At 40.2% G+C, this 23,413-nt stretch overlaps 1 protein-coding gene across 1 annotated transcript; it reads left to right on the forward strand.

Annotated features, from left to right (window-relative positions):
- Window positions 1-3,754: 3,754 nt before the first annotated feature.
- LOC146547598 (vascular endothelial growth factor C-like) lies at window positions 3,755-23,084 on the forward strand. Its single transcript, XM_085265464.1, has 8 exons — window positions 3,755-4,886; window positions 12,307-12,547; window positions 14,301-14,491; window positions 15,512-15,642; window positions 15,763-15,863; window positions 17,941-18,075; window positions 18,442-18,643; window positions 21,916-23,084. Exons 1-8 carry the CDS (start codon window positions 4,785-4,787, stop codon window positions 22,025-22,027), a joined length of 1,215 nt encoding a protein of 404 aa, XP_085121590.1. The 5' UTR covers window positions 3,755-4,784; the 3' UTR covers window positions 22,028-23,084.
- The last annotated feature ends 329 nt before the right edge of the window (window positions 23,085-23,413 follow it).

Raw genomic sequence — 23,413 nt, forward strand, 5'->3', positions numbered from 1 at the left:
ATATTATCACACCTGCTTCTGGACAATGGATTTTTAAGGTACTGGTAATGTATTGTACCATTTAAAATAAATATATATTTATAAAAAATGCAAAATCATAGTTTTGTTGTATAAACATTGCCTTGGTTTGTCTTTTAGGCAGTTGGGTTAACACTTCTATGCATATTTTTAACCACATAATTGGGTTTTATCTGCCGGACATGTTTTGTCCCTTATCTCAAGAATCACTGCTCTAATATTTCAGCTGCAGGTCACCTGCCACATTGATTTTAGGCTCATTTGTCACAGCTAGCCTTTGTAGCTCTCACAAATAAAACAGCAACTTTCTTCAAAAAACAAAGAGAGAGGATATTTCTTTTGCTTTCAGGAGATTCAAATTCACATGTAGTTTTCTGGCAGGTAACATTGGTTAGGACTGTGCCACCTGTGCTAGTGGAAACAATAAGTTCTGAATTTCCGCCTAAGGCCAACTTGCAACGCACAATAAGCCATGACCCCCAAGAAAAAACCTTTTCTTATAGATAGCCCCTGGCCACTTGTACTGGATTTGACCTGCTTTTGGCTTCAGAACAACTTTAATTCTTCACTGCACAGATTGAACAACCTTCTGGAAATATTCATCAAAGAATGTGGTTTATACTCACATGATAGCATCACACCGTTGCTGCAGATTTCTCGGCTGTTCACTCATAATGCATAATGTTCATACGTAAGAGTCTCCTGTTCCGCCATGAGCCAAAGGTGGTCTGTTGGATTGAGATCTGGTGACTGTGGAGGTCATCTAAATACAGTGTACTCTTTATCATGTAGACAAAAAACAGAAAAAAGATTATTAGAGCTTTGTGACATGGTGTGTTATCCTACTGGAAGAAGCCATCAGAAGATGTAGTCCTAAAGTGATGGACATGATCAGCAGAAATAGTCACATACGCTGTAACTCTTAAACAACGCTCATTTGATGCTAAGGGCCCAAAATACCACCACTACTAATCTGAACTATTGATATAAGGCAGGATTTCATGTCTGACCCTACAATCTAAATGCTCACAGCAGAAATTCTCAGAGTCATCAGAAGAAATGTTCTTCTATTGTCAGATTTTGGTGAACATTTGTCAAATGTGGCCTTAGTGTCTTGTTCTTAGGTGACAGGAGTGGCAGAAGACCATACTGGGGGCTCTTTTGCAAACTAAGATGCTCTTCTGCATACTTTTCTTGTAACAATTGGTTATTTGAGTTACTGTTGCCTTCCTCAGTCTGAGGCATGCTGGCCTTTCTCCTCTGACCTCTGGCATCAACAAGGGACGCCAGAGGTCAGGGAACTGCTGCACCCTGGATATTTTCTCTTTTTCGAAACATACTTTGTAAACCCTAAAGGTAAAGGTTTTTGAAAACTCTAGTAAATCAGCAGTTTCTGAAGTATTCAGACCACCCTGTCTGGCACCAACAACCATGCCACGTTCAAAGTCACATAAATCACTTTTCTTTTCTTTTCTTTTCTTTTCTTTTCCATTATGATGTTCAGTTTGAACTTCAGTAGGTCATCTTAACCATGTCTACGTGTCTAAAATTGTTTCCATGTGATTGGCTCATTAGAGAGTCACATGGTACCTAGCAAGTGTTCAGTGAGTGGTTATAAATGGCAAAATAATCTATATATAATTTTTAAAATGTGCCATACACTACAACATGTGGACTTTTGAAACAATGTCCAAGTGTCAACAAGACATTTGCTTAACTCTCTTTCAAACCAAATGTAACAGGATGTTAGTTTCGATGGCTTTGAGGCCTCAGATGTCTTTTAGATCTTTAATCAAAAAAAAATTCCCCTGCGGTTTATATCTTTTTGCCATTTAATTTCTTGCATGCATTTTTAACATGTCTGAGCTGGAAACATATTTTCTTGATGGTCTAACCTTTCATGGATCAAGTTTTAAAATGTGACTCTTATGAAGTACTAAGAAAATCTTTGGGCTACAGATTTCTTTGGGCTACATTTGGCCATGACTAAGGGGAATTGACTCAAGACAGTCTGGCTACGGCCATATTGCTCTCTGATGAGGCGAAGGTACCAAAAGTAGCCCAGATTGGGCCAAATATGTCCACTATCTGGGCTGTATTCATAACAAGATTTGCTTGAGGTGTCATTTTGACAGCTCGGTGAATAAAGCCTGTTAAATTACTGTTAGCCTTACTGTGTAGCCTTGTTTATGCTTCATCCACAGCACATACCCGTCTAACTGTTTTAAACTGGTTAGTAGCTTGTGTCACCTGATATTTCTGAAAGAACACCATGCACACCACCACCATCAAATTATGCAAATTAATTTTTCCTTCAAATGTCATGTCATTCATGTCTGACGTCACTTTTGCGTAGGTTTATGGGATCTTTGGTTTTGTTGTCAGCCACCGGAGACCTTCTGATCAATTAACAATGATTCAGTGAGGTCAAATTCCCTTCACAGCCCAAAGAAAACAGACGACACCATTGTAAGCATCTTGGTGAATTTTATATAGCAGGTTATCGCTCTCTTTATAAAAGATTTCTTGGGTGGTGCCACAGAATCATGCTGATAGAGCCCTTCTTCACATATTGATCTCTATTTAGTAATTCTGTGCTCACATGATGAAGAGGGGAAAGCAATGACTGGAATGTGGAGTTTGGTTGAGCAGATTCCGACACATAAAGCAAACTGCATGCAGGCACTTGCCAGCATGTGCGTGCATGCATGCGTGCGCATCTAATCCTTCAAAAGGCTGGCAGTGACTGGCCCAAAAATCGGATGTTTTCTCATTCGAGCGTTTCCCAGACACACCTCTCTTTGCCTCCTCCTCCTGCCTTTTCTCCACTTCTATATACCGTCTGTCTGCCTGACATCCCCATAATTTACTTTATAGTTGTCGGTAAAGGGGGAAAGTGGAAAAAAAGATTTCAGAATATAGAAAAAGATAAAAGCTCCTTCTGCTGTTCCTCTCTCCTTCTTCTCCTCCTCCTCCTCCTCCTGCTGCTCCGTGACACACATGCCCACAGCCTTGGGGCAGTATAGTTAAGGAGGTATGTAAAGTTTGTCTTTTTTTAGGACCTGTAAGGGACAAAACCAGAGGTGGTCAGGAAAAAAAGTGAAAGCCAGAGTGAAGAAAAGGCAAAGATGGAACCTGAGAGGGGTAAAAAATGTCAGAAAAGGCTGTGAGCTGCAGGTGTGAGAGCTTCATATGTGCCTCTCACACACACAGACTAGTCCTGACAAAGAAATAGTGCTCATGGGGGTGAAGAGAAATCGACAGGAACTGGGGGCAGCTGAGATAAACCAGAGAGAGAGAGGCAGCAAAGGTATTAGGAGCTCATAAAAAGGCACTTAGAGCTGCAGTTAGGAAACTCACATTCATCACTCCCAGGTGAGCGAACATGCGCATTTTTTTCTTCCCCACCAGCAGCTGCTCCCGTTACCAGGAATTACAGAGACAGAATGACAAAAGATGTCACGATAACAACTGTGTGAGAAACAGAAGAGTGATGGGGAATGTGGGAGGATAATCTGATTTTAAAAAGTGACAGTTCAGCGTGTTATGTGTCTGAGAGAATCAAATTATAGAACCCACAGCAGCGGGGGGGAAACAGTCTGTCCAGTGAATTTAAATCTTAAAATAAAGAAGATGATGGCATCTGCTAAGGGAAAATGTGCCAGTGCCCAGGCGCTGCATAGCCTGCAATTTCTGGGCTGGGTGGCGGGGGTCAGTATAATCAGCTGTACAAACCATGTCTCTCAAATCCTTTACCCCGCCCATTAAATACAAGCCATTCTTGTTTGTCTCATTCACTCCAGCAGGACGCCTGTGAACAGGACGCATGTTCACTCTGTTTGGACTGGAACTTAAAACGACTGACTCTTTCCTTTCTTTTTTTTTCTCTTCTATTTTTTTTTTCAGGGCAGGATTTTAAATAAGCCACTTTCTATTGTTTCAACTCCCTTTGATGCTTTTCTAAGGATCACACACCCTGACAGAAAAGTTGGGACTGATTCAGAAAGCAGGAGGGGGGAAATCCAGAGAGACAGACAGACAGAGCTGTGCCCTGAAGCTTTCTGGGGAAGAAAGAGGAGACAGATAAAGAGTCAGAAATAATCTGAGGGAGAGAGAGAGAGAGAGAGAGAGGAGGGAGGGAAGAGCACAGCTGTTGTGCAAAGACGAGGAAAAAAATACAGATAAAAAAGGCGAGGAGGTACACAAGTGTGAAGGGCGAGGAAAGGAGACTGACAAGGACGACCAAGGCTGGAGAGAGGAAAAAGGGAGATAAATGCGAGAGTCAGCAAACAAAAAAGGGCCAGAGACCGAGGAGTAGGTCCAGGCCAAGGCCAAGAAAGATATAAAGAGGAGACAAAGTGAAGACAAAACTGAGACAAACAGCGACTAACAGACACCTGACATCACGGCCAACGGCAAGAATGGAAGAGCAGCGAGACGACAGGAGAGGCTAGAGAGAGAGAGCGTGCACGAGAACGAGCTGTGGTTTGACACGAGGAAGAGGAGTAGATTTCCTCATCATGATTTATTCAGCTGATTTCCCAAATTTAACCAACCTGTGCCAGAAGAGCAACTTCGTCCCAGGATAGAATGAAGAGAGGAGCTGAGAGATACCTATAAAATCTGCGGAAACCTCTTTCCTTATCCTCCACCTTCCTCTCCTCCTTCCTGGCTTTCTCTTTACATCAAGCTTTAAATCCGCCAACTTCCTCTTCCTCTGTCCTGACATCTCCTCTCCTTCCCCCCCTTCTCTCTATATCCTCACTATGTGGATACCAGCTGTGCTCCTATGGATGCTTAATATCAGCAATTTGTGCTCAGGACAAGACTATACAGACTATTACCAATCTGGAGACATGGGCACACAGGTAAGTATTTACACTTCACACCTCACAACATGATAATTATGTTAGTTTTTCTTACAATCGATTCCATACAGATGAACATTTTTGAGAAAAAGCTGAATGAACAAAGAATTGTAGATGCTTCCATGGATGGCACACAGATGTTATAGAAATAGTATTAAAGAACCATTAACCTATGTGCTTGATACGTAGACACAGACAGCAGATTGCCCAACTGTTGAGATTGTCCTCTGCACCGTCAGCACTGAAACATTATATGTGAGAATACGTTTTGTAAGGATTGCGTTATTTAAGCTGTATTTACTTAGGCAATCTCACAGATGTAATCTTTTTTACACAAGCAACATTTCCAACAATCACAGTGGTTTACACAATGGAGTCATCATAAAATCAATAAAATCCACATGGGGTATATAAACCTAACAACTTCCAGTTGTTCATTTTAAACTTGATTAAGCTTGATAGCATGTCCTTAATAAAAAAATAAAAATAAAAAAAAACACACAGCTAACCTGATGCCTTCCAACCAACAGTGACTTTTTGGGACATGTAACTTTTGCAGAACTTCAACTAGCTATTGTTGTAGCTGTCTCATATATGTCATCAAATTGTGAATATTAAATCTTCCAGCAATTGTTTTGCTCCTTCATGATGTGTTTTCACACTATAAGCTATTTAACAAAATGCAAGGAGCTCAGTGATGCCTTGCTTTAGCCTGAATTTTGTTATTGTGCAGAGTAGGAACATTACAGATAAGTAATGCAGTGAAAACCAAACATTTTGTCTAAATGGAGTTTGGAATAAGCTTTCAATAATGGCATCATGAGCATAACAATGGCCATTAAAATGTTCAACTGGAAAATAAATACAATTATGTTTTAGGGGAAAAACACAGTGTTCATTCTTGTGGTACACTGGCATACTTCAATAGCATAAAATACATACAGTCAAATGAAAAATAAAGTGCATAAGTGCTTTAAACCCAACATTCACACTAAAAAGGATATAGTGGGGCCACTTGGGGTTCAATATCTTGCCCAAAGATACTTTGACACGCAAGGATGCACACCTGAACCACCGGAGATTAAGCCACTGACCTTCTGAGATGAAAACCCACTCTACCTCTTGAGCCACAGTCATCCCATTAATAATAATTATGTTATGTTTGTCACTATGTCACAATCCTGGGACGTCACAGGAAATTCAACTTGAGCATGGTGGCGGAAGAGTTATGATTTGTGCTTATTTTGCAGACACAGGACCTGGATACCTTCCAGTCATTTAGTCAACCATGTATTCCTCTGTATACCAAAGTATTCTGCAGTTGAATGTGAATCTGTCCAACAGCCAAAGCTTGGTTTTAGTGGTCAAACAAACTGAATCATGTAAGACAGACCTTCCCAAAGTGTGGGGCCCGCCCCCTAAGGGGGGCGCAGAGCCATTGCAGGGGGGGGTGGGGGGGGGGGGGTGTGGTATGCCAAGGGGGGGGACAATGCTCGGACACTGCTAGCACCACACAAACGCAAAGCAGGAGATAAAGCATAGCTGAATATGTTTCCAAACCAACTTCATTCTAAGCCAAAGACTAGAAAATATGGTGAAGCATATTTTTCCCTTTGGGTTCACCTGCACAAGTGCCAAGGTAGGTCTCTGCTGCATGATTGGTTTTCCCTTTTACCCTAACTCACAAACACTTGTTGTAATGATTAATTACTCCTGACATTTTGGAGATGTTAGCTCTTTATACAGTAAAGTTACAGTGGGATACAGATAATATGAGGCTGATCCTGCCACAATTTGTTCCCCCTGTCTAAATCACGGACAAACAGTATCCTACAGCTGTTTATGTTTTTAAACCCATTTTGCACAGAGAGGCATTTTTTGAAAAATGTATTGATAGTAATGTTGAATATTATTACACAGGAAAAAAACAACTGCATGTAAAATAATTACACCGTGATGCCTCTGCCTTTCTAAATAGAGGGACAGTAACTTCATGTGTAAAACCTGAAGATAGATTAACAGTATTTTGTTTCTGACTATCTGCCATTCTGCAATTCATCTCATGTAAACAATAACGTGGCACAGCGTGATGTTGTGTGACAAACTCTGTATTGCTCGTCCACACGTAAACGCAAAAAGGGAGTTTTAAAAAATCTCAGTTTTCGGTGATTTGGAACGCCGTTTACGTGTGGACGAAACAGCTGCGTTTTCCAAAACACCCGTGTAGGTGTGGACGTAGCGTAAAAGAGTTAGTAGTGTATTTCCTTACTACCTGTAATTTATTGCAGATTACTCGTATTTGCTTAATTGTTTACTAAACAAAGGGGGGCCAAGCAAAAAAAGTTTGGGAACCATTGATGTAAGAGGACAATGAGCCCAAATAGAGCAGTGACTATAATAAAATGGCTAAAAATAAATTAAAATAAAATAAAAACAATAAAATGCTTTAGTCCAGTTAAAGTCCAGGCCTCAACCTAAAAAAAATTGTGTGGGAGATGAAGCAAGTAGCGTAAAAACAAATGTCCACAAACCTCAATATATGGGGCACTATAAAGAGAATTCCTCCACAAAAATGCATGTGATTGATAGTCATAGAGAAAACAATTGCTTCCAGTTACTGCTGGCAAAGTTTCTTCTACAAGCTACTGAGGTTCGACTCCACTGAACGGCTACCCTGAGGTACCCCTGAGCAAGGTGCCGTCCCTACACGCTGCTCCCCGGGTGCTGCATTGGTGGCTGCCCACTGCTTCACTGGGTGAATGGGTTAAATGCAGAGGAACTATTTCCCTATGGGGACTAACACGCACACTTTACTTTACTTTACTTTACTGAGTCATGGAATATATTTAGTTTCCCACCAGATTGTATCATGTGAATCAAATTTGGTAGATTTATCAGAACCTAAAGAAAGTGGCATCATTTTTGTATACTATGTAAACAAAAAAAAGTGTAATGCACTTAAGATTAAAGAAAACACCATCTTCTTAGGTGCTTGAATGCAAATGCATACTCCAAAACTAACAGTAGTCAAGTGCAAACAGTTTTTCTTTCAGTGAAAACTTAAAACATGAAGATTCCTCACCATAGAGCTGGCTGCACACAAGATGGTATCATCTGCATAGAAGTGAACATTTGATGTTCCTTTGTAAAATGTTTAGATTGTGTGATATTATCAGATAATTTATATTGTATAACAATATAACTATTATATTTAATTAATAAGTTATATTGTAATATAACTTATTAATGTATAACATTAACAGCTGGGGGCCAAGTATTGATCCCTGTGGGACACCTAAATCCTTCAAAAGCTTAAAACACAAATTATAAGAAACTTTAAGAACCAGTTATAAGAAGAATCCTTGCAGCCTCTAGAAAGCAACTTATTAATAAATCATACAAATAGTATGATCACAGAAACATGGAGTAGATTTCTAAATATAGAGGTTATCATTTGCTTTTCATTACACAAAATTAGAAGATATGCATTTATATAATGCATTTGTTTTACACAACTTTTTTGTTTTGTTTTGTAAAGCAACTGCTTGTTTCTGTGATGTTATTAAGTTATGACTAAAGAAAGAAAAAAACAAAAGTCAGCATGGTTTTGAAAGTTTACCTGACAACAAAGGCTGTTTACGAGCCAGCCAGGAAATGGTTCGGTGTTTGGTTTCCTGCTCTAGGAAAGTAGACCTCATTTAGTGGAAGCTGCTCGGTGCATAAGTGAAAAACTTCAGACTTATCAAAAACATCTATGACAACAATGAGTCATAGTGCTTTTCACGCTTAAGATAGAGGACTTGTTTTTCTTCTGAGCACTTTTTCCATACGTGTATGTATCTTTTTTAAACTCTGTTTAAGTCACAATAACTTCAGACTTAATGTGGTTGTAATACTACTACTACTACTACTACTACTACTACTACTACAGCTACTAACAACAACAGCAATAATAATAAGAGTGAGAAATGAATGGGTGTGTGCACATGTGTGTGTCTATATGCCAGCAATGCCTGATGTTAGACACAATGGATGCAAGATCAGTCAATTATGACTTCACGGTCCCTTAGCGATTACCTCATGTTATGTGATCAACTAACAATGCAAGAGAGGAGGAAGAGCAGGAGAAAAAGGGCAAAATGAGAGAGAAAAGTCTGTCATCTGCTCTGTAATGAGAAGTACAGCGCTAAACAATTCTACAGTAAATATACCACAAACTTTTCTTTCTACTGGTTTTAAATAGCAACCTAGGTTGGTCAAAAGATTAATAGGAAATCAAAAGATCCTTGAATTAATTCCGTACAAACAGGGCAAGTATGTTCTTTTCTGTTCTGCTGAAGTTGATCAACTATATTTTTAGAAATGCACTCAGCTCTATTTTATAGTTTATAAATGTGCAAAATGGCTGTCAGATAGATTTATATCACCTGACAGCTATTTCCATCCAAAACAAAAGTTACACGTGTGGCACAGCTCAGGGGATGACGGAGTGCAAAGGAGTCTCATGTGTAAAAACAGCTGTCTACAGGCCTTTAGAGACTGGGGAGAAACACAGACAAACAACTGTCTGAAAGAACATTAAAAAAGTTGCTGGGATTAAAGGTTCTGGGTTCACTGAGGTGGAAACAAGACCAGTGTTGGTTCTTTTAACTTAGGTATCTCAAAAGCAGATATGGTCTAAAAACAGCATCTCTTATTTCCAGTAGTGGCACCATGAAGTTGTCATGGATCATCAAGCTGGAGCTTCGTGTATACAGATTTTTATGCAGTTTTGTTTTTACACTAAATTCAGAATTCCATATTTATAGTAACAGGTGGACATAAAAAACTGCTATGAAGGGGAGGTTAATAATGACAGTAAAGTATGTTGATATTTGTTAAGACGGATGGAGGGAAATGAAAAAGGAGGGGGGAGGCAGACAGAAAGAGATAAATGGAAATAGTGATAACACTGCAGAGATCCAGTTTCTGTTTAGGCAGTGCCAGCTGTGCCAGTCTGCTCTCTCTCAGCCTGGGAAATTAAACAACCCACCCATGTTCCCAGGAAGACTTCAAATGTGACACTCAAAGACCAACTCCCTGCTGACATTTAGTCAGATAATACAGCAGCGTCTATTAGTCCGTTAATCTCTCATCTTTCATCTACTCTATTAAAACAGAAGAGAGTCGTTTATCATGATGGCGGGAAAATCATTAAGGGAATGACTCACAGCTGGAAGGGTTTATAGAGTGATATCTGCTTTAAACTGATTTACTGTATGGATCTCATCCACCACATTGAATAATCTCCATTACGTTTGTCTATTTAAGGAGGCCCAGTGTTGTCCTAGAGTAAACTCCAAAAGCTCTTACATAGGAGGCTTCAATGGAAGCTGACCTGTTATGCTCATTTCCAGCTCTGTCTTTTGTTTTTAGATTATAGTAGAGTAACTCTGGATGATTCATACAGTACTACGCAAAACCATTGAGTCACCCCTCAATTCTTTATATTTTCCTTCTAAGCAGCCAGACTTTCTTGTAGTTTTTTTAAAGTGCCATTGAGCTATAGTTATCCAGGATTTCTGAAGTTCTTTCAAAGTTTTTCTTTGGACATTGGCTGCTTTTTCACTTATTGTCTGTGTACCTGCTAATTTTCAGATGAATGTTTTTTGTTTGTTAAGCCAGTTGAGACTGACCTATGAATCATTCAAGCATAAAAAGGCTCCTAACTGAAGGGATTAAGCAGTGTTTTGTCTGCACATAAAAGACAACTTAGCAAAGAACCACTTTTAAATTGTATCTTTAGGCACTTTATTACCAGCAGCTGTCACAAAAACACAAAACTTGTTCTCATTTTTGTAGCCAAATCTATGAAAAATGCCAAAGATGACACAGTTTGACAGGCATAAAATGGCTCTTTAGCACGATGTGCAATGTCTTGAAACAACTAGGGGAAACTATACAAGTGGAGGAAAAAAGAAGTGCCAGGCTTAAAACCTATCTACAGCAGATGAACCATATCTGAAAGTCATGTCCTTAAGAAATATGAAGGAAAGCAATCAAAGACCTGACACAGGACCTAAGAGATGCATCTGGACCTTCAGTTGATCCATCTTCTGTTCACTGAAGCTTCATCAGAAATAATCTCAGTGGAAGGGTGGCTGTCAAGAAGGCTTAAGGTGGAGAAACAGGGAGGAAAGGCTTAGGTATGCCACATTATACAAGAACTGGAGTGAAAACAGGGGGCAACACATGTGGTGGAGTGATGAATCCAAATGTTAAAGGTTTCATTCAAATCATAACTGATATGTTGGAGGTTAGGAGAGAGGTAGGACGGTGAGTGCCCATCTATAAAACACGGTGGAGCCTCTGTCATGGTTTTGCTGCATTTCAACCACTTGTTTTGGGGACTATCAAAAGTGATGGAATCTTGTATGCAAAAAAAGTGCCATCAGATTTAGATCCACCATGCAATACCTTAATTTTTCAGCAAGACAATGAAAAACCCACTCCCAGTGCAGTAAAACCATACCTGGATACATAAAACACACAGTGGAACACTATCAGTTATGGATTGGCCTCCCCAGAGCCCGGACCTCAACACTGTTGAAGCAGTGTGGGATCATGTTGACAGAGAACAGAACAAAAGGCAGAAACATCCAAAGAAGAGCTTTGGATGTCTTTCAAGAAGCCAGGAGAACTATTCCTGAAGACTACTTATAGAAATTAGAAGAGTGTGCCTTTATTATTCAACACACTCTGAACTCTCTTAAGTTCAGACTGTGTTGAAGAATAAAGGTGGTCATACTAAATATTGACTTTCAAGCTTGTTAGAATTGCACAAACTCTGTTGTTATTTCAATAAATCGCTGCACCTATTTCCCAATTTCCTAGCAAAATACAAAGAAATGAAGGTGACTCAAGACTTTTACATAGTGCTATATATACTGTGTATTTATTTGTAGACTTATGTATACCCTATGTGTATTCTCAAATTAAGTTTTCCTGCTTTGGATTTTTTTTCTTTTTTTTTTTGTCATTAAAAAATAGCAGTGTGTGCAGGTGAAGAGAGGACATGCATGCTCTTAACTAACAGTAGCCAAAAACAACATGTTACAACACATTGGCAGCTGAGGTATTCACTGTTTACCCAGAACAAACCAGCAAACTCCATGCTGTAAATTCCACTGTATCAAACCATTTTTCACCAAAAATACACAACTAAATCGTTCTGAAGCCAAACTATAAAAAGAGTGTTTTTAAATAATTTCTATTTTATTACACAACCAAAACACCCTCTTAACTGCAAGATTTGTGACGTTTGTTTATCATCTTTTAGGTTCATTTTCTGTCTACATAACTCTTTTTACTCTTTGTGCTGACTACATATGTAAAAAGTATAATTTCTCTATTCTTCTTTCCCCCCCATGCTCTGTTGCAGTCAAATGACCAGCTCAGTTTGGAGACAATAAAAAGTGTGGATGACCTTCTACAGTTCCTATACCCTGAATACAGTGTGATTCAGCAGTGCCTAAAGAAGAGGTCATGGCACAGCTCTTCATCCCCCTCTTCATCATCTTTATCCACATCTTCAATGAGCCCTTTACTCAACGCTAACAATCAGGACATGTGGGTTCCGATGAGGGAGGAGGCTCTTTACAAAGTTGATGACACTTGGCGAGGTAAACACTGATGGCTTGCACAGAGGTAGTCTGTTTATTATTATTTCTTCAGAATCATTAGATTTGTGGAAGTCAAGACAGTGTTATTGCTGCTAATGTCAGCCTTTCAATCACAGCAGTCTGAAATACTTGAACAGACTGGCAAAGTGGAAAAAATGTAGCAGTGACATAACCACACAATTGTGTTTTTTAAGGACTAACAGATGGATTTCATTGTACTGGAGACAGAAAAAGTAGCTGGTATTGCAGAGAATGAGCATTTCCTCTCCCTAAAACCTCTAATAAACAGAAAAACGAAGAAAGGGGGAAACAAACAGAATCTACCTATAATTACCAGCATACAATGGAAATTACTGTTGTGTTCACTGAGCAGCTGTATGTCAAAAATGTGCTTCTGCAGAAACAAATTGTGGCGAGAATTATCCCAAATGTGGTTTCTGAATCCTCAGGTGGGTGTTTATACACTCATGTGGAAAAATATGTGAACAACAACACGTGAAATATTTCACTATCTCAAAAAAAAAAAAACAACCCACATGCAGAAGCAGTATGTAAAACCCTGAATACACCCTTACCGCTTCCATAAGAATTAAAAGGGGAAGTAGCAGCCAGGCACTGCTAATCAAGTGCACATGATTAACTGATCATCAGCAAGTGTGACCACCTCTAGAGAAAAGCTGAAATTTTGGAAGTTTGCTTATCTGCCGCATTCAGGTGTGTGTTCACACAATGCCAGGGAAGAAAGACATCAGCAATGATCTTTAGAGAGGCAATTGTTGCTACCCATCAGTCTGGAAAGGGATGCAAAGCCATTTCCAAACAATTTACAGTGAGAAAGATTACTCACCAGTGGAAAACATTCAAGACAGCCTCCACTCATCCAAAGAATTGATGCCTCAAGGTCAGACCATGCAATGCCTAGAGTGAAAAAAACACACCTCAGACTCTACAGGTCTCAGTTAGCATGTTCAATATTAAAGATACAGTACAATTATGTATGATGTGTTTGAAACTGTTTTAAGGAGAAGGCCTCTTCTCTCTGAAAAAACATGGCAGCATGGCTTAGGTTTGCAAAGTTGCATCTGAACAAATCAGAAGACTTCTGTGCTTTGGACAGACAAGACCAAAGTGATAGACAGAAAACCCAGCATATCAGCACAAACACCTCATACTGACTGTCAAGAACGGAGGTGGAGGTGTGATGGTTTAGGCTTGTTTTGCAGCCAAAGGACCTCGCACCCTGCAGTCACTGAGTCAACCATCAACTCCTCTGTAAAGTGTTCTAGAGTCAAATGTGAAGCCATTGTCCCACACCTAAAGCTTGGCCCAAACCAGATGATGTAAGGGGCAGTGATCCCCAAGCATAGCAGCAAGTCAACAACAGAATGACAGAGAAAGAAAATAATCAAGGCGTTGTAACGACCCAGTTAAAGTCCAGACCTCAGCTTCACTGAAATGCTGTGCTGGGAACTTAAGAGAGCTGAATTCCCGCAAACCTCAATGAAATGTAGCACCACTGTAAAGAAGCGTGGGTCCAAATTCCTCCATAATGATGTAACCGACTAATAAAGCCATACAGAATACCGTTGCTTGAAGTGAATGTTGCTAAAGGTGGATCTTTAAGCTATAAGCATCTCAGATTGTGTTTAAGTAATTTTAGAATTAAACTGAAGGTGTGGTTCAAAGATGTCTGGTGTGGCCTTCACAGAGGGGTGCAGTTCCTGTTGTCATGCATTGTTGGCTGTATTTTCAGTCATCCTGGAGGAGATCCAACGAACCTCGTGCCAGCCCAGAGAGGTGTGCATTGAAGTCGCTAAAGAATACCCAGAATCCACCAGTCAATTCTACCTCCCTCATTGTGTGGCACTGCATCGTTGCAGTGGATGCTGCAACAACGAAGCTTTTTACTGCACAAATACAAGTTACGCTCTTGTGAACAAGACGGTAAGCCATGCACCCGGAGTCTCTATTTTACCTCCTTGTATCTAACATCTTGTTATGGTTGCCCTGAGAGGCCAAACAGACTGCAACTTAAGAAAACACCAGCAATAAGAAAAATGCTGCAAAAGCACACAAAACACAATGGAAATAGGAAAAACGACAACAGAAAAATAGGAAAAAACAAAACAGAAATAGGGAAAAACAACAAGGGAAATAGGAAAAAATATAAGGGAAGTGTTTCTGGGGGGACAATAACCATTGACGGACCAGTTCCAGGAACCCAAAACATGGTAGGCGTGTTTTATCATGATTCATATAATACTGATGACAGATTTTTGGGTTAATGGTTAGGTTAACACACTTACCTCTCATCTTTTCTTTCCTCACAAAACCGATAAATCCTCCACTTTTTTAAGTGTCTCCCAGCACAATACTTAACATATTTTGGTTCCTACAACTGGTCTGTCGGGTTATTGTCTCCCCAGAAACACTTCCTTTGTACTTTTGGAAATCAGCTTTTTTTTCCTATTTCTGTTTTAGTTTTTCCTATTTCCGTTGTCATTTTTCCTATTTTGTGTTTTGTGTGCTTTTGCAGCGTTTTTCTTATTGCTGGTGTTTTCTTAAGTTGCAGGCCGTTTGGCCTCTCAGGGCCACCGTATCTTGTACACTCTTCAGCGCTTGAATTATTTAACACTCTGCTCCAGATTTTATGCTCTTGCGCCACAAACTGCATCAGGAAAGAGGACAGAAACCAATCTGCCCATTTATGTAACCAGCTTGTCTGTATCACAACACACCCTACTCCAGTGGGACAGCCTTTGGCTGCAAATGGACATGATGTTAAGACAATATACACAGTTGAGTCACGCACAGTTGCACAATCTTACAACAATTACATCAGCATCTAAACATCAGCAGTACTGCAGCAGAAGAACAGGAAAGAAAAGAACAAACACTAATTCCTTCCACAATGCAGATTTTTATGCACACATGCACGTCTAACTTTCTTCTTCCCACTCCTAGCTGATGGAACGATCCCAGTCCAGGTTGGATTACACTGCTGTCACGGTAACCTTCATCAACCACACTTCATGCGATTGCCTCCCCAAGCGGCCACTCCGCTCCATCATCAGACGAGCAGCAACAGATCGCCTGTGAGTTGGAGTGATAGGTGAAGAGTGACGTGTGGGTGCCTTTACAGCCATTCATGACTCACTCTTTTGTGTATCCATGCATTTATAATATAGCGTGAGTGCGTGTCTGTGTTTTGATAGGTGCTCTCCTCCTGAACGTGCCTGTGCCTCGGGCTTATGGGATCCAGCAAACTGTGTGTGCGTCTCTGCAGACACGATAAACTACCCTGAGAGAGAGGCAGGTAAGCATGCATGAGTCATGTTGGTCAAATTAGTCATTTTCTACTCATGCTGATGCATATTCAGTCTAGTCCATCAGTGGTTCTCAAGCATGTGGTTGACACCCACTATAGACAAAACTGACAATTACAGTTTTTCCACTGATGTGGCGCAGATGGCCAATCTAGAACTAGCTCCACCCTTTTGCACTGAAAAAAGACTAGCACCAGAGCCAAGGAGACCACTACCCCAACTTCTCCTAATGACGCAACATAATAATTGGTTCTGAATCCTCTTGAGCCCCTGGTACTCAAAAGGCACCAACACAGAATGGGATCTGCATTGGTACCAGAACTACAATGGTGGAAAAAGAGTCATAGAAGAGTAAACTTTTTGGCAAATGAAACCAAAGTGGTAAATCCAGTGAACAAGGCTGACTTATGTTCCAAATAAAGCCTTTAAATGAGGATGTCAAAGTTTGAGCGTCATTTTGATGACATGAAAAACAGAGATTAATTCATGGGTCAAAATCTCACTGCAGAGTTTGATATTTTTGTCTGACCCACCCTTTCTGCAGTACGGACTACGGAGCCCCGCAGGGGACATGGGAGGAAAAAAAATTAAGACGGACTTTTGCGAGATCTCGCAAAACTTTTGTGAGATCTCGCAAAACAAACTCGGGATCTCGCAAAACAAACTCGGGATCTCGCAAAACTTTTGTGAGATCTCGCAAAAGTTTTAGCCGCATTCTTCCCGTTAGCTCGAAGCTAACGGGAGGTCTAGACCTACTACAGCCGGGAGGAACCCTGCTTTCCCGGCACATCGTGCCTCGACCTCCCGGTCGGCTTCGAGCCGGCGTCCGAAGAATGCGGCTAGTTTTGCGAGATCTCGCAAAAGTTTTGCGAGATCCCGAGTTTCTTTTGCGAGATCTCGCAAAAGTTTTGCGAGATCCCGAGATAGTTTTGCGAGATCTCGCAAAAGTCCGTCTCAATTTTTTTTCTCCCATGTCCCCTGTGGGGCTCCGTAATGGACAGCACGGACACTCCAACGTGTTAGAAATAGTGTTGTTTTTTTAAACTCAGGCATGTCCTTTAAACAAGACATGTCCTTTTAATTGGGTCACGGCTCTGAAGTGGAATGCACAATAGTACAAAAAACTTCCACTGAGCACGTTTTGGGATGTGAACCAAAAAAAAAAAACTGAGTAACAACACCCAGATGATGATGATGATGATGGTGATGATGATGGCGTTTGGGTGGCAAATCTTTCCCTGAGGTACTGCCTATTCATTTGTAGCAGGAATGTTTTTGTGCCGTTTTACTTGTACAATCATGTAGTGAACTACAGTTCCTACCACTCTTTTTTACATTAAAGTAACCTCTCTTGACATATATTATTGTTTATCATTTTCATAGCTGTTCATCTGATCTATACTGAGAGGTCCGTCTTTGAACTATTGTTTCCACAGGCAACATTAGTATAAGTGTAAACCAAAAACTATTCTCTTCTTTGGATTTACCACAGGTATGTGTCCTAAGAAAAGAAAATGCCAGTCTCTCTGCAACTTAACCACAGTTCCTGTAGCTGCCTGCCAAACTGACAGCCATGAAAGCACTAAACTTTGGGAGGCTGCAAACATAATACTATCATGCTAACAGGCTGATGTTTAGCTGACATATCATGAAGTCAAATCTTAGTTCAAGGTACAGCTGCAGGGAATCTTTTGTACTGGACAGATTAAAATGTTGACCTGAATGTAATCAGGAGGCCATCAAAGGCATTAGATTTCATCCTCTGGGGAACTTGAACATCTAACCCTAACCCATATTTCATGACAATCCATCAAATGTCTGTATAGATGAGCTAGTTTTAGTTGCTCCCTTATTCGTAAGGGATCGCCACAGTGGGCAGTGCCAAACACCGGATGGCCTTCCTGAAACAACATTAAAGGAATCTGTTTCTCTTCCTGGGAAAATGCCAACCTCACAGTTACAGTGTTTCATCCTCTGGGGATCATGACTCTGCACAATATTTCATAAATCTGAAAAAGAAAAAAAACCCTGACAGAATACAATTTTTCACTTTTTTATGTTTTCCAGAAGTGCTGGACTCTGGCCTTCTGGCTCTCTGTGGGCCCAATCGGGTTCTGGAAGAGTCCACATGTGAATGCATCTGTCAAAATGGACTCACTGAAGCCAGCTGTGATCCAGGCTGGAAACTGGACCACAACACTTGTGAGCAAGGGTTTCATTTATTGTATTTAAATATGTTTTGGCTGCGTTGTGCAAAATGGTAATGTGCAGCTCTTGAGAATTAAGTTTTCCTCAAGCCTTTGGATTCACTGTGAGCAGTTTACAATAAATGCGCCATGAAGCCATCACTCTGACAGTAAATGAGCAAGCTCGAGAGACAAAAATACACAGATACAGGGAAGTTTGGGGAAGATAGCTTCATGCAAATGTCTTACAAGTAGAAACACGACCATCAAATACTTAGCCCGACAGTGCTGTCAGGCATGTGTGACACAATATATGATAAAGTTTCATTTTGATTCATAAAATCCCTCTCCCTCTTCGGTTTTCTCGGTGATCTTCTCTCAGGTGAATGCCAGTGCGAAGGTCAGGGCGAGGGGAAGTCATGCCCTGCTGGCCAGAGGTGGGATGATGATCTCTGCGGCTGTGTGTGCGCTGCAGAATGTCCCGGACACCAGCCTCTGAACCCAGATACTTGTCTGTGTCAGTGCAGAGAGAGTCATGAGTCGTGCATGCGGCAGGGCAAGAAGTTCAACCCAAACACCTGCAGGTAGGTGTAAAAAGCAGTCAGAAGTCCACTCCTGCTACTGGCTTTGAGCCAAAGTGACTGTTTGGTTTGTTCATCTCAGGTATCCACACTGTGGGCGTCTGCCAACTAAACTCAAGAGAACCTTATCTGATCAAAGAAAATATTTAACCACAGACAAATTTAATTAAAGACATTAATTAGGTTTTTAATTATATCTGTTAATAGTTGATTGTTGTATTTAAAAAACCTGAATCCACCACTAATCACAGATGTCTTACACCTCCACTGGCATCAGACTACTTTCTGTTCTGTCACTGTCTCTATGTGACATAAAATACCCTCCTCTTGGTTTAAAATCACAATCCAACATGCAACCACCAATAAAGTGTACTTACGCACACTAAAAGCAGTATCCAAGTCTGGTTGCTATGCATGTGTCATCCAAACAATTCACTGGAATTAGTAATTCCTCTTCTTAGTTCCAATGTAAAAAGAAAAATCCCCAACTAAACACTTCCTCTGTATTATGTAAATGCACTGACTGACACATGTGGCTAAGAACACAAATCTCTGAAAGAGATTTAAAGGACACAAACATAAAACAATGAGGTGGGTTAAATAAACCAATCTGAGCCTTTAATGCCTGCTCCAAAAAAACAGAAATACACAAAGTTCAGTAAACTGGTTTAATCAATCTGATTGTTGTGTCAAAGTTGTTCCTGGATGCTGGTCCAGGATCAACATCAAAAGTGACCAGTCACAATATAGTTATGTTGTAGTTTTTAAACGTGGAAACGCTGTAACACCGCACACCAAATCGTAATCCTAACCCCATAACCCTAACCTAACCCTGTGGACTTTTTTCCAAGTTGCAAAACTATAACATGGCTGGTACATAACCAACACGAGGATATCAGACAGACCACACACACAGGGTTGATTAGTTACAGGTGAAAACAGCTGAACACAGGTGACAATAATAAAAGGAGGGAAAACAAATACTTGAAACACACAAAGAAGCCAACACACAGACAAAACAGAGAAGGACAAAGAAGTGAGGACAAAGGGGACAGTAACAAAGTGAACAGTATCAGCTAAATCCAAGCAGGGATCAGAAATCAAATTTAACCAGGAAATGGAGACCATGACAATATGTTTGTGCCAATGGAAATCATTTATCATTTATTCAAACCACAGCAGGAGGTGATCTCTTGGAGAGTGATTACAACAATCACTGAAAACATACAACTTGGCACTAACGACTGGTAAACTGGCTCAGTGTTTTAGAATTGCGGATATGGGAGTTTTATTTTGGAAAGAGTTTGCACACGGTGTAGATTTTCACTGTTGTGCTGCAATCTGAGTACAATATGTACACAGCCACTTCCATACTTGCTCCCTCAAACAGTGGCTTACACTGCGGGAGCTACTCCTGCACGTGATGCTTCCAATGGCTGGTGACCCACTGGGGTGCCATCGCCCATGGAAAGAGTGAGAGCATTAAGAGAAACAACTCTCGATGGAGACGTCAAACATTCCACACAAGCATCTCCCTCCATTTTCTTTTGCTCACATGTTTCCATGTGACCTTTTATGGACTTGAGGCATTCTAAATATTTGCGTGTGTTTTGCGTGCATGCCTCGGTTCCCACAGTTAGCATGCAAGGGATCAACCTTCCCCTGACCCGAGAGGCCTGCAGAGAGACAGAGAAGGAGACTGGGTGAACTTGATGACAGTGAGCAGAGCAACCATCAGAGCAGACAGAGACCAGCTCAGAGACAGATGGAGTGACAGGCACAAAGAAAACACAACCGCAGACCTCGGCTTTTACATTAGTGGCCTTCCATGTGGTAAAGTTCACGGATTTACGTGCAAGTGACCTTTAATGCCAGTTTTCTACATTTTCTGAGCTTAGGGGGGCTGAAATAAATTCACTCTTTGTGGAAAATTGTAGCCTCCATTTTAGCCACCTTTTGTCTATTCAGTCATTATTACTCATTTTTTTAATCTAAAATGATATGAAAGCATAAAATATCTATTCATCCATCCTGTTTATCTGGGTCCGGAACATGGGGGCAGCATAAGCAGAGACACCCATGACCTCCCTCAGCCTCCAGCTTTTCCGGGGAGGACACCAAGGCATTCCCAAGTCAGCCAAGAGATGTAATCTCCCCAGTGTATCCTGGTTCTGCCCCAGGGCCTCCTCTCAGGGGGCCATGCCCTGAATACCTCATTTAGGAGTTGCCTAGGAACTTAAAATTAAATTTAAAAAATTGTCTCTTCCTAGTTAAGTACACAGTAAATGTCTCCTGCAGAATCTCTAAAGTGTTTGCACACAAGTCAAATTAATTCAGATGCGCAAATAAAAACTAGAAGTTAAATTAACCAATCCTTAAGCTGCATTTAAGTTTTGGAATTTATTTTGCTGACATTTGCATTTTTTATGTTTGACAAAGGATAAGTAGTCATTTAGAACGGACTTTACAGGCATAGTTCACAAATAGCAAACTAATTCCACTTTTTTTTTGTAGTTTTTCTTTTCTTGCTCACTTTCTCACTTTCTTACTTACTTTTTTACTTAACCTTTAATGCCTAGTTTATCCTATTTCACATATGGGATTTTGAGACTTTACATCATTTTTCATCCTAGTATGTGGCACATCTTAAGCAATAACTTGCAGGAAAAACATGTCAGATGTAAATATAACAGAAATTAAAACTTAAACATACATACATAAATATTTTATTTAAAACATTTGCTATAAGGTCCAACAGACCCTCCATTTACCAAAAAGAAAAAAATAATTTTCTGGTAATTTCTTCATAGTTTGGGCTTTAAAAGGTTAAGTCTGATTTAACATCTGGTCGCAGGAGGTGGCTCACAAAGGACCGTACACCTACTGTGATTTTGAAGTGAGAGTTTTCAATCCCCCCCCCCCCCCCTTCCCCCCGGAAAAGTACTCCCTCTTTTTTTCCTCACACACAGAGTCCTTTGATGCAAACAAAACTTGGATGAAGGTTTGCCCAAAAGGGATATGATGATCTGAATAATCAATAGTAAGCATGCCAAGACAAAAATAATCTCCTTTGTATTTCTCTTCTGTTCCTATCTTCCCACTCTCAACCTCACCCTTCTCAAAAATCTTTTTCTGGATGTTCTCATTTCATTTCCCCCTTTGTCTTCTTTTCCTGCTTTCATTTCTTTTCTTTATCTTATTTTCCTTTTCTATTATTTTTTACACTACCTCTTGATCCCCTCTGTTTCTCTTGATCTGTCCCTTCCTGTCTCTAGTTGTTACAGGTTGCCATGCAGAAACCCCAGACGCATGTGCCAGGATGGATTTTACTACAGCCGCCTAGTGTGTCAATGTATCCCCAACCACCTGAGGTCTGAGTGGAATTAAGAAACCAAAGGCAGGAGCAGGACTGCATACCTCCCATTTATTGGGCTGTTTAGTCTGGAAACAAAAGGTCAGAAAGGTGAGAATGTCTCTAGTCAAAAGGGCAGGAAGTGGACCTACATATTTACATGTGATGACTTACAACAGACTGCAAGTACCACTGCAAGAAGCAGTGTTGCTTCTCTATCAACAAAAGGAGGATTAGAGCGCTTCCCTGATCAAAAAGACCAAAGCAGCCGGCCACACAGAGTGAAAAGCAGTCAAAAGGAGCCCAATGTGGAGAGGCATCTGACTCTCTGGGACTGTTGTCTTCTTAACATTGTTTAGAACATGATCCCAGCTGGAAACAACCGATTAAACCCAGAGACTAGCTAAAAGTACAACAGTGAACATGGACCAATCAGACTGAGCCAGCATTCATCCTTGCGACGTGTTCGAGCAAGAAATCCAGCCACCAACCTGCAGTAGAGGCACCGCTCACACTTGCGTGAAATGGAAAGTGGAATAAGATAATAACAGAGTAGACTCTGTGCTTTTTGAAAAAATAAAAAAAGCTTCAGCCAACTTCAAACTTTGGCATCCCTGAGAGACGAGATACTTGAGGGGCTGAGGGAAATACTTGGGATGCGACTGAACGGTCCCTAGGGCCTTATAGTCATACTTTACTTTGAAGAAAGGGTTTTGTTTTTTTTAATTAGACTGATGATAAAACTGTATTTTATATGAAAAAAAGCTCTAGTGCTGTTTCAGTAGAGGTTACATACCAGACCCTGTTAAATCAAATGATAACTGAAACACTCCCAACTGTTATTATATTTACCAGTTAATACTTGCCTCTACTGCAGCGCTGCTTTTTGAAGATTTCTCTCATGCATGGTTGAATCCAGTCGTGACTGAAGTTAACATTTGGGTACAGTTCTGGGTGTTCTACTAATTTAACTTCACATGCTCCAAATAATGTTATTTGTACATATTTAAATTTTGTCATATTTAAAAAAGTGATTTGTAACATTCTGTATTTAAGTCACTCATAACTAAATATTGTTGTAGAACAAAACAATTTACATGTCTTTTTACTTTTTTCTACCCTGCAAAATATTCTTTCTAATAGGTTATTTTGACACATAGAATGCTCTTTTAAAAACAACATATATTTATTGCATTGTGGTAATTATTGCAGTTTTGAGCTATATAGATATAGAGAACTTTATCATGCTTTAATATTTAAAAGTAGTTCTGAAGTAGAGATTTAAAGCCCTGTCTGTCTAATATGTCTGTGCTGTAGATGTGCTAATTTAATCATTTTTTTGGTTTGCTTTTAAATTAAAACAAATTTTTCTAAAGCCAAGGAAATACAGTAGGTATAATATGTATTTTATTGCACAATGT

This window comes from Mchenga conophoros, linkage group LG23 (genome assembly GCF_057382185.1).
Source record: "Mchenga conophoros isolate Kocher_MC1m ecotype Shallow Benthic linkage group LG23, M_conophoros_male_GT1.1, whole genome shotgun sequence".
NCBI classification, from domain to species: domain Eukaryota; kingdom Metazoa; phylum Chordata; class Actinopteri; order Cichliformes; family Cichlidae; genus Mchenga; species Mchenga conophoros.

Bases quoted from the DNA above. Each gene is read 5' to 3' on its own strand.
- LOC146547598 (XM_085265464.1), top strand. From the start codon at position 4,785: ATGTGGATACCAGCTGTGCTCCTATGGATGCTTAATATCAGCAATTTG. The intron at 18,076-18,441 runs GTGAGCAAGGGT...ATCTTCTCTCAG, and splicing joins GAAACTGGACCACAACACTT to GTGAATGCCAGTGCGAAGGT. The intron at 18,644-21,915 runs GTAGGTGTAAAA...TCCTGTCTCTAG, and splicing joins TTCAACCCAAACACCTGCAG to TTGTTACAGGTTGCCATGCA.